This window comes from Fundulus heteroclitus, chromosome 6, assembly GCF_011125445.2.
Source record: "Fundulus heteroclitus isolate FHET01 chromosome 6, MU-UCD_Fhet_4.1, whole genome shotgun sequence".
In the NCBI taxonomy this organism is placed as follows: Eukaryota; Metazoa; Chordata; class Actinopteri; order Cyprinodontiformes; family Fundulidae; genus Fundulus; species Fundulus heteroclitus.
This window is the reverse complement of record NC_046366.1, coordinates 1,889,397-1,901,560: the sequence shown is the minus strand read 5'-3', so window position 1 is coordinate 1,901,560 and position 12,164 is coordinate 1,889,397. Positions and strand designations below refer to the sequence as shown.

General features: G+C 39.1%; 1 protein-coding gene across 1 annotated transcript in view; it reads left to right on the top strand.

Annotated features, from left to right (window-relative positions):
- Window positions 1-12,164, top strand: part of LOC105922320 (sickle tail protein homolog) — a gene marked incomplete in the record, with an annotated part of 73,800 nt that overhangs the window by 47,023 nt on the left and 14,613 nt on the right. The window contains 2 exon segments of the mRNA XM_036137828.1: window positions 584-782; window positions 6,332-6,425. Of these exon segments, the coding sequence (XP_035993721.1) occupies window positions 584-782; window positions 6,332-6,425 (293 nt within the window).

Genomic DNA, 12,164 nt, shown 5'->3' with positions numbered 1-12,164 from the left:
TCAACAGTAAAAAAAAAAAACTTGAGCGGAACCAAGATTAGGAGTTAATCTGCCTGAGAAAAATGCACACAAAAGTAACACAGATAAACCGTGTCACCATAGAATTCAGTGATAGATATAAATCAGAGAGCGTTGAAGGGACAAGACATCTTTACTTTATGCTGAATGTGATGAAATGCATTTTATAGTTAATTTGACATCGCAGCTTTTTCCCCTTATTCTGTCTTATTTACACAGTATTCTTTTAGGATTTTCACTACACACAGTCCCAGATGTATTATGAAAGTACTGTATTTACTGTCATTTCACTTCAAGATTTAAAGTCTGTTTTTAATGTTCAACACTTTGTCAACTGTGGCTGGTGGTAAAGTGCTTTGTAAATAAAATTGAATGATGATTAAGTCTGAGGTTGTCAATCAAAAGGTGATAATCTGAGCATGCAGAACTTTCCCTCTTTGGCTGCATATATCCATTGCCAAAATTAGAAGTCTAACAGTAGAAATGACTCAGACACAACCCTAATGTGTTCTTGCTGTTACAGTTTAAAGTCCTGTAAATGCATGGCATGTGTTTCTTGTATCAGGTGTACTGTACCTACAGTATGAGGGGGAGACAAAGCAGGTCAGGATTCCACCAGAGATCATCAGTGAGGACTCCCTGCGGGCTCTGTTTGTCACTGCCTTCCCATATCAGCTCACCATGAAGATGCTCCTGCCTCCAAACATGGCCATCTGCATCAAGGACTCCAATCGCAATGTGTACTATGACCTGGAGGACCTCAGGTGAGGGACTGTTGAAGCAGTCTGCAGGAACATGTTAAATTAGAATGTTGTTGAAAAAGTTTGATATTTGTTGTCACTCATTTTGATACTTATACAGATTCATTACACAAAGAGTGAAATATTGTAGGCCTTTTATTTCTTGCAATTTTGATGACTATGGCTTTCAAATAGAAAAGCTCAAACTTCTGTCTCAGAAAATGACGATCTTGTCATAAAGGTAAATGTTGGAGCATCATGGTGTCATACCCTATTCAGCTAATTACAGTATTTTTCGGACTATAAGTTACACTTGATATCTTTAAATCTTCTCAAAAAGTGATGGTGCGTCTTATAATCTGGTGTGCCTTATATATGATTAAAGTTGTGCTTACTGATTGATTTTATGTGGTAAAATGTGTTTATTTTGTTAAAATGTGCAAGTACGATTTTGGTAAGCAACAAAGCCACTCTGCTCGACAGACATTCGTTACTGTACACTGTGTCGCCACCTGATCGGACCCCAGTCACAATGTATACACATTTGGTACTCGTATATAAACAGTATTTTTTATAAGTAAATGAGGGAGAGGTTGTGAGCTGTGAAAGTAATCAGACCAATGCATCCATAGAACTGCACAGTATTTTACATCATCCTGTAAACAGGTTGCTGCCTGTCCTTTTGACTTGACCATCAAATGACTTGAAGATTACATTTCTGCTAATGACAATTTGCACACTTTTACATTAATGTTTGATACATTCATGCAATTCCCCAGTAATTCACAATAATTTACATTGTTCTGTAAAGTTTTTGACTAGATAATTACAATTTTATCAGATGCTAAGGACTATTTGCACACTTTTAACTTCTCAGTCTGTGAATTCAACCTTAACTCAGAATTCACACATACCACACAGACACAAATTAAGGCATAATGTTTGCGTCTCACCAAAATGTCATTATGGTTACATAATCACAATAAAGTCTCCTGATTCTTAACAATGGTGTCATCTGCAAACAAGGAGAAGAGGAGTGGGCAGTGAATACATCCCTGTAGGGTACCAGTGCTAATTGTTCTCGAGTGGGAGAAGATGCTCCCTAGTCTCACATGTTCCTGCCGCAAAGTTAGGAAGCTGGTGATCCACTGACATGTAGAGTTTGATACTGTGAGCTGGGTGAGATTCTGGAAGGGGACAACTGGGTTGATAATGCTGAAGGCCAGGCTAAAGTCTTCAAACCGAATATTAACATATGTCCCTGGGTGGGCAAGGTGAAACAGGATGAAGTGTAGTCCCAAGTTGACTGTGTCATATGCTGACCTTTTTGCCTGGTAACAAACAACAGCGGGTCTAGCAGTGTCATGAAACCAAGACAGAGGACCCAATATTCAAACCAGACAGCAGGTAAGATTAAGATGTTTTTTTTTTTCAGACAGGCAAAAACAGGGACAGGCAGGCTCGGTGACCAGACTAAACAGTCCAAGTTCAAAACCGGGTAATCAGAAAGGCTAGATCTTAGGCTGTTCAAAACAGAATCTCAGAGTCGGGAAACAGTACAAGGTTCGATACACTGACAGGCTGACAGGCTGGACGAGGACAGGCAGGCTCAGTGGTCATATAACAGTCCAGGATCGGTACACAGTAGAGCGGAATAAACAGGCAGGGATCAGGCAGATTCAAAAACTCCAATAAACAGAACTAGGTCAGGCAAAACAGGTAGGCAGTCAGATCAGGCAGGAAAAACAGGTCCAGGGTCAGGCTGGCTCAGAATCCGGAGACAATCGGGTTTGCATCAACAGGTCAATCAAAAACGCTGGAACAAAACTCACTATTGGCTCGTAAATGATCTGGCAGATTGTAGCAGAATGAAGTGGGTTTAAATAAGGAGGTGAGCAGGTGAACAGAGCAGAGTGCTAATTACAAGTGAAAACAGGTGGAACTAATCAAAGGAAGGGAAGTGACTGACAGAGAACCGAACTGATAGGTTGGTGACTGGAGATTACCAGGTGAACAGATCTGACTGGCTGGTGACTGCTAACAGAGGACAAACTGATAGGGTGGAAACAAATAGGTGAGCTGGCAGATTGCTGGCAGGTGAACTGGGATGAACTAAATGCTTTTAGAGCACAGACTGATAAACCACTAAAGTAAAGAAAAGTGCAAAATTACACAAAATCCAAATTGTGACAAGCAGAAGACCTGTAATGTCTTTAAGTTGTTTCAACACTAATCACCCCAAAGGATTTTATAACCATGGATGACAGGACAAAAGGTCAGTAGATGTTTAACCCCATGGTGGTATGTTTCTTGGGGACTTGGATTATGATTGAGCATTAGAAGCATGAGGGAACCTCACACATCTCCAGACTCATTAAAGACCTGAGTGAAAAGTGGCATGCTTTCAGGTAGAAGGGGAAAATTCCATCAAGTCAGTGGGTTTTCATGAACTTTCCACACCATAAGACCCCATTTGCAACTTCTTCAGTGATCTTTAGAGTGAGTGGAAGTGTTATCAGCAAGACAAGTGATAGTCACAGAGTGGGGGAAAGACTTCTATAGGTTCTAATGTTTTTAAGTATGATGATTAGATAACAATCTGCATTTTAATTTGTCAATGTAGCATTTATTACCTGCTCTGGTGTCATTGTTGGGATTGTTCCTGGCCTCCTTAGGGCTGTGTCCACACTGCTGTAACCCTATGTTTTGGTCCATTAGGAAAACCATGGCTTATTGTTATTATATATGTAAACAGTCTTGGTTTGAACACACATGGCTTGCTTTTGAATAACCTGTAGTTGTATCACTGCTTTCTATAAGCACATGGAGGCCCATTCTTCTATGCTCATTCAAAGTCATATGCAACTGATTGATTGCTTCAAAGTCCCGACAAGCAGCATTCACTTCATAGCAAGTGGCGTTAGTGCGATAATCTGACCCAATTTGTATATTCTGATTAAATTTGACTTTGGAAAGTGCCTTGAGTTGACATGTTTCATGAATTGGCGCTATATAAATAAAATTGAATTGATTTGAATTGAATTAAGTGTAAAACTTATTGGTATGTTGTGTTTTTAGAAAGTTCTTTTGAGTTTCATATAAACTCCTGACACATAGGGTATGACAATGTTTTTGCATCTCTCTGTATTTTCCTGTGTTAAACAACGTGTTGTGTCTAACATAGCAAGTGGCGTTAGTGCGACAATCGTCCAGTAAAGAAATTGTGGCACTGGTATGATGGTTGCAGCCTTAAAACAGGATGGGATGACAGCTTGGCCCAACGAGGTGTTTAATATGTCCATGAGGATAAGAGCCAGCTGGTCAGCACAGTATTTGAGCAACCATCTTCATTGTTCCTGGCAGTGGTGGGCACAGTTTCAAAAATACGAAAATAGATAATTGCAGAGCTCACTTTTTTGTTCATGATATAATCATTTACGCTGAGTTTAATTCAAATCAATTAAATTTTATTTATATAGCACCAATTCATGAAGCATGTCATCTCAAGGCACTTTCCAAAGTAAAATTCAATCAGATTATACAGATTGCTCAAAAAAATTCCTATATATGGGAACCAGTTGATTGCATCAAAGTCCCGACAAGCAGCATTCACTCCTGGAGAACCGTAGAGCCACAGGGAGAGTCGTCTGCATTGTCCATGAAGCGACAGTGCGAAGAAAAACTCCCCATTAACGGGAAGGAAAAACCTCCAACAGAACCGAGCTCAGTATGAACGGTCATCTGCCTCGTCCGACTGAGGGTTACAGAAGACAGAGCAGAGACACAACAAGACAGACAAAAAAGCACAGAAGCACACATTGATCCAGTAATCTGTTCTACATTAGATGGTAGTAGCAGGTGATCTGTCTTCCCTGGATGATGTCACCATGTCAGCTAACAGAACGCCAGATCAGGTGTACTTACTATGAAGAAAAAAGAGAGAGAACAAAAAGTTAAAAGCTGAAATGACGTCAAGCAATGCAAAACTGGAGAACAGTAGAACTCAGTAGAGTGAGAAAAATAGGCCCTGATATCCTCCAGCAGCCTAAGCCTATAGCAGCATAATTATAGAGGTAGCTCAGGGTAACATGAGCCACTCTAACTACAGGCGCTTTGTCAAAAAGGAAAGTTTTAAGCTTAGTCTTAAAAGTAGACAGGGTGTCTGCCTCACGGACCAAAACTGGGAGTTGGTTCCACAGGAGAGGAGCCTGATAGCTGAAGGATCTGCCTCCCATTCTACTTTTAGAGACTCTAGGAACCACCAGCAGACCTGCAGTCTGAGAGCGAAGTGCTCTGTTAGGAACATACGGGGTAATCAGAGCTCTGATATATGATGGACCTTGATTATTAAGGGCTTTATACGTTAGAAGGAGAATTTCAAATTCTATTCTTGATTTAACAGGAAGCCAATAAATGGAAGCTAAAATTGGAGAAATATGATCCCGCTTGTTGATTTTCATCAGAACTCTGCCGCAGCATTTTGGATCAGCTGAAGGCTTTGAACTGCATTTTGTGGACTTCCTGATAGAAAAGAATTACAATAGTCCAGCCTTGAAGTAACAAATGCATGGCCTAGTTTTTCAGCATCACCCCTGGACAGAATATTTCTAATTTTGGCAATATTCCAGAGGTGAAAAAATGAAATTCGGAAAACTTGTTTAACATGGGAAGTTTAGAAGTTGTTGTTGACCAGTTAATATATTTTTTGTTGGGTTTCAATAACTGTAAGTACAATAATGTTCACAACAAGTATGTGAACATTTACAAAGAAATGACCTATTTGAAGAGTTTCAGTTAGAATTCAGAGCTCATCATAGCACTGAATAAGCTCTGGTGAAGGTCACTAATGATGTTCTCATGGCCTCAGATAATAGATTTGTGTCAGTACTTGGCCTGTTAGATCTCAGTGCTGCATTTGATACAGTTGATCACAATATTCTCCTAGAAAGACTTGAACATAATGTAGGGTAAAACATTAGGCTGGTTTAAATCTTCTTCAGACTCTAGGGTCACTTGTTCAGTACAACAGAGCTGTCCTTGGGCCAATTCTGTTTACTATATATATATATATATATATATATATATATATATATATATAAACCTTTAATTAATAGTGGTTTGAAATGCTCACGTGATACCAAGATGATGATGTATTTTTTGCATGGCTGCTTCTTATCCTCATTTTTTAGGTGGACCTTGACTGTAAAATAAATTTTCTGTTTAGCTAACATCTGTGGGTTTTTCTGTGAAACTGAGGAAAATAAAATGGAACTCATTTTTAAAAACCATTACAGTATTGTCTGGTAAAGATCTACGTTAATTAAATGTTTTCTCAGACAGAGTCCTCAGTTAAATTAAACTCAAGGTTTATTAAAAAAAAATTATCAGAGAGGAAAGAGTTACAGCTGTAACTATTGCAAAACAGTGGTTGTATAGATTGAGGGGGGACTAAATACAAATGCATGCAAAATGTTCAGATTTTCCTGTACAAAGTTTTGAAATCCTATACATCAATTCAATCCATTCAGTTCAATTCATTCAGTTCTTATCCAGCTTGTGTTTTTTTCTTCCAGAGACATATCACCATATTCATGTCTGAAAGCATATCATAAAGACCCCGTACACGTTTTTCATCCCCATGGCAGGCCTGGCAACACAGAAAAAATGGTAAGTCAAATGACAGGTGTATGTAGCTTCATCAAAAATACACAGAAGTAAAAAACAACAACAACAAAAAACAAAACGTTAAAAAAATTGTGTTATCCACATAATAGGGTGACTAATGGTGGGTGGAGGACTCAAATGAAGGCAAAAGGGTAACAGAGGTAGAACGAAGAATTAAGATGTTTAATAATACAAAAGGCAACTTTAAATCCAAATGTCACCTAAATGGTAAAGGGCTTGTACTTGTTTAGCGCTTTGACTAGTCTGACGACCCCAAAGCGCTTCACACTACAATCAGTCATTCACCCATTTACACCAGACATCCCTCTCCCCAGTGACGTCCTCCAGCTCATTCTGGGGAATCCTAAGACCTTCCCTGGCCAAACCAAATATCTATTCACTCCAACAAGTTTGACTGCCTCCTTTTGATAATGAGAAGCAGCAGCTGTACTTTGAGGATCATGATCCATAGCTCATGACTGTAAGTGAGGGTCGTACGTAACATTAGGCGGGCTGGCAAATCGAAAGCTTTGCTTTTTCACAGAGAGGAGTTTATTAAATGTTTAAATCAGAGGTAAAAGCACAGATGTGCTAAGAACTTGTTAAAACGTAAAATTGAGTGTAGATTCAATCATTGGATGACGGGCTTCCCCCATTGGATGATGGGCTTCCCCCACCCCCCAAAGAAAAAGAATAAAACACTGGAAAAAGCATTTTAGGAAGCCGACAGGACACCCATGTGTCACTGCATCTGCACAGCTGAAGCTCAGTGCTATCAAAGCTCCTCCTCTGCTCTCTGGGGTTTGGAGAGTAGATTAGGACCAGGGTGTTTTTCCGAAGGAGCAGATCCACCACACTGACATCAGTGAACATCCAGGGAAATGACATTGACATAGTGGTCTTTTACAAGTACCTGGTTAGCAAGCTGAACAATAGAGTGGGCTGAATTCACAACATTTATGTTTTTTTTTTTTTTACAGGAAGGGATAAAGCAGAGTCTATGGAGACAAAGATCTCATGAAATTCTGGGGCTGCTCCCTAAGACCCATTTTGACTCTTTAGTGGCATTTCAATTTAATTCAATTCAATTCAATTTTATTTATATAGCGCCAAATCATGAAACATGTCATCTCAAGGCACTTTACAAAATCAAGTTCAATCATATTATACAGATTGGGTCAGATTATACAGATTGGTCAAAAATGTCCTATATAGGGAAACCAGTTGATTGCATCAAAGTCCCGACAAGCAGCATTCACTCCCGGGGAAGCGTAGAGCCACAGGGAGAGTCGTCTGCATTGTACATGGCTTTGCTGCAATCCCTCATACTGAGCAAGCATGAAGCGACAGTGGGAAGAAAAACTCCCCATTAACGGGAAGGAAAACCTCCGGCAGAACCGGGCTCAGTATGAACGGTCATCTGCCTCGACCGACTGGGGTTACAGAAGACAGAGCAGAGACACAACAAGAGAGACAAAAAGCACAGAAGCACACATTGATCTAGTAATCTGTTCTACATTAGAAGGTAATAGCGGGTGAGCTGTCTTCTCTGGATGATGTCACAGTTAACAGAACGCCAGACCAGGTGTACCTACTATGAAGAAAAAGAGAGAGAGCAAAAAGTTAAAAGCTGAAATGACAACAGTCATTTCAATGTAATACAATGCAAAACTGGAGAACAGTAGAAATCAGTAGAGTGAGAAAATTAGACCCTGATGTCCTCCAGCAGCCTATGCCTATCACAGCACAACTATAGAGATAGCTCAGGGTAACATGAGCCACTCTAACTATAAGCTTTGTCAAAAAGGAAAGTGTCTCACGGCAGACACTAATCTTAATTAGGACCAGGGTGTTTTTCCGAAGGAGCAGATAGGGTGTCTGCCTCACGGACCTAATCTGGGAGTTGGTTGGCTACCTTCTGTATTGTAGTTTGTTACTGGTGGAAAGATTAGATACAGGTCTGGAGTTATTAAGTCATCTTGATCAAGGGAATGTTTCTTAAAGGTTCTATATCATGATTGATTTTCCAAAGTTACCTATAGATATATGATGAAATATTGCCTTTGGCACTACAGAGTATTCATTTGTTATAAAATATTTGTTGTTTTCTGGTGCTTTTTTCTATAAACACACAACTATGCTATAAACTGGTTACTACTACTTATCTGATGAAAATAATTTATAGTGCCTCTCACTAGCTGATGGGTATTCACACACCTAAATCTCTCAGGGACTTATATACAGTTCCTTGCAAAAGTATTCATACCTCTTCAACTTTTCCTCATATTGTCACATTACAACCCCAAACATAAATATATTTTATTGGTATTTTATGTGAAAGACCAACACAACATGGTATATTATGAAATAAATAGAAAATTATAGATTACCTTTTTCTACAAATAAAAAAACTGAAAATGGCATTTTGTAGAAGTGGAGCCACCTTTTGATGCAATTCCAGCTGCATGTCTTTTAGGATGTGTCTCCACCAGCTTTGCACATCTAATAACTGAAATGTTTTCCCATTCTTCTTTGCAAAGCAGCTCAAGCTCAGTCAGATTAGATGGAGAGTGTTTGTGAACAGCAGTTTTCAGATCTTGTTACAGATTCTCGATTGGGTTTAGGTCTGGATTTTGAGTGGGCCATTCTGAAGCATCAATATATTTTAAACTATTCCATTTTAGCCCTTATGTTTAGGGTTGTTGTCATGCTGGAAGGTGAACCTCCGCCCCAGGTCCAAGTCTTTTGCAGACTCCAACAGGTTTTCTTCCAAGATTGTCCTATATTTGGCTCCATCCATCTTCCCATCATCTCTGACCATCATCCCTGTCCTTGCTGAAGAGAAGCTCCACCCCCCCAAGAGCATGATGCTAACATCACCATATTTGACAGTGGAGATGGTGTGTTCAGAGTGATGTGCAGTGTTAGTTCTCCACCACACATAGTGTTTTGTATTTTTGGGCAAAAAGTTACATTTTGGTATTGTCTGACCAAAGCACATTTTTTCACATGTTTGCTGTGACCCCAACATGGCTTCTGGAAAATGGGACTTCTTATGGTTTTCTTTCAACAATGGCTTTCTTCTTGTCATTCTTCCATAAAGACAGCATTTGTGCAGTGGTCGACTAATAGCTGTCCCGTGGACAGATTCCCCCACCTAAGCTGTGGATCTCTGCAGTTCGCCCAGAGTCACCATAGGCCTCTTGGCTGCATCTCTAAACAGTGCTCTCCTTGTTCGGCCTGTAAATTTACTGTTGTGCCATACTCTTTCCATTTCCAGATTGAGCAGTGCTCCGTAAAATGTTCACAGTTTAGGAAATCTTTTTTTGGCCGAAGCCTCCTTTGAACTTCACCACAACCTTGGTGTATTCCTTGGAATCAGACCCGGCGGCATGGGCGGGCTTTGGGGGGCCGTGCCCGCCCGCTGAGCCAGCCGTGCCCCCCTGGACGGAGTGGCCATCGTCCTATTAGTACTATCTTTGATGTGTCAATCATACAATTCAACCAATCAAATCAACGACTGAAGGCAACATGCTAGCCAATCACAGCTGAGACACTGAGTCATACCTTCATAGCTTTGAGAGACCCGCGATTCGTCTGTGGTCACCGTCGGTGTCGGTAGAGCGGGATGGATATTCGGTCTGATTACCAAACAATTAAACGAAGTGACAACAAAGCAAGCAAGAGCGAGCTGGAAGCAGGGCTATTAATTTCCGTTTGAAACGTCAGCATTGAAGTCAAGACTGGAGTAAACATTGACGCTAGGAGGGTTAGCTAGACAGCTAGGAGCACAAGGAGCAGAACTAAGCAGAAAAACTCTGCCAAATTGAAGGGTTACTTGCAGGCAGAAGGGAACTCTTGCTTTTTTCTGATCCTTGTTCTCCTAGCTGCTGTAATTACAGAACCTCTGCTAGTATGAATTTTTACTTCAGTGTTCAGCCTGACACCAGCGCTCATGTTTATCTGCATGTAGCTGATGCTGGACTTTTGAGTCAAAACAGTGCTACAGGCTGCTGTATCTCACTGTTAGTTTCCAGCCCAAACCCAGCATAAAACCTGCTCAATTTGAAAAAAAAAAATAAAAAAATCTCAAACTCTCTCATGTTAAAAGCACAGAACTATTAAACACATCAGAACATGCAATTAGCACACAACTGCGCTGAAGCAAAGAAAAAACTGTGCATACGGGCTCTGCACAAAATATACAATAAACAACCAAATAACACACAAGATCACTTTAACAGTCATGATATATCAACCGGGGGAAAAAAACTTTTATCAATAACTTCCCAACATGAGTTGTAAATCTACCTTAATATAAAATTAATTTCTCTTACAGAGCTCAACCAAACATTTCTGTTTAACACAGCCATGAAATATTTTTAAGTTGATCAGTAGAACTCAACCCCTCTAGGAGAGTTTAAATTGACCAATTCAATTTCATAGTGACTCTTGATTAACCATTATTCTTTTCTTGTTTTATTATAACAATCAATATTATTCATTACAACTATTACTCATTGATGATGTCAGATTCGACAGATTCGACTTATTTAAAAAATAAATTGACCAGTAAAATGAGTTGAAGGAGATGGTATTTTATTAACATGGGTTTAGTTTTCTGCTAGACATTGACAACTATTTTGATATATTTTGTTAGTAATTCTTTCTAAAAGCCCAACAAATGTGAAAAGCTTCCCAAATTTTTACAACCTGCTCAAAAGCTATTTCCAGCTCAATGTGTTCAAAAGAAGCCTAAGTGGGTGGAAATCTGCCTAATTTGGCCACACTAACTACATTATTGCTTTTTGTTTGTTCGTTTTTTTAGATTTTAGGATTTTATTGAGAATATCTTTCTCAGCACTGTAGGGGTAGTCACAGAGCCAATGTTCAGCCTGAAGCATATAACATTTTTTTTTAAAGTGTGCCCCCCTAAAAAAATGGAATGCCCCCACCTGAAAAGTGAAAAGTGCACATTGTACTTTTCAGTTTTTTATTTGTAATAATTCTTTCATGTATAATTTTCTTTCCACTTCGCAATTGTATACCACTTTGTGTTGGTCTTTTACCAGAAATTAAAATAAAAATATATTTATTCATAGTTGTGGTTGTAATGTGACAAAATGTGGAAAGGTTCATAGGGTATGAATAATTTTGCAAGCGACTATATACAAGAATACAATAACACAATAATCCAGTAATTAAAAATTAAACAGACTGCAGTACAGAAAACAGATATGAACACACTAAAAACAAGCAGACAGATTAACACAATAATGCACAAGTAAATATAATTTCCATTGTTGTTATTTTTATGTACTATGTATTATGTATAATGCACATGACAGATACATGGCACACACACATACAAACATACATGTCCAAAAAGTGATGAGTGCAGAGAATGCTGAAATAAATGTACAAAAGTATTATATGCAGAGTTATGTACATGAGGTATGCGACTTTGGTGTACAGTATATACAAAATGACAATATGAACAGTAAAAGTGAGCAGCACCTTTTTGATGTCAGAGTCAGCTGTTCATTAGAGTGATGACTTGTGGGAAGAATCTCCTTCAGATGGGTCAACACCAGTCTTCCAAAGAACTTCTTCACTACAGGTGTTATGGCAACTATATAGAATTTACATATTTTATTTAGATCATTGTTATAATTCGTTATCTGTTTTTGTGGTTGCTTTATAAGTGTAGATAAAAGTGTAACATGTTCGAAAGAGCACAAT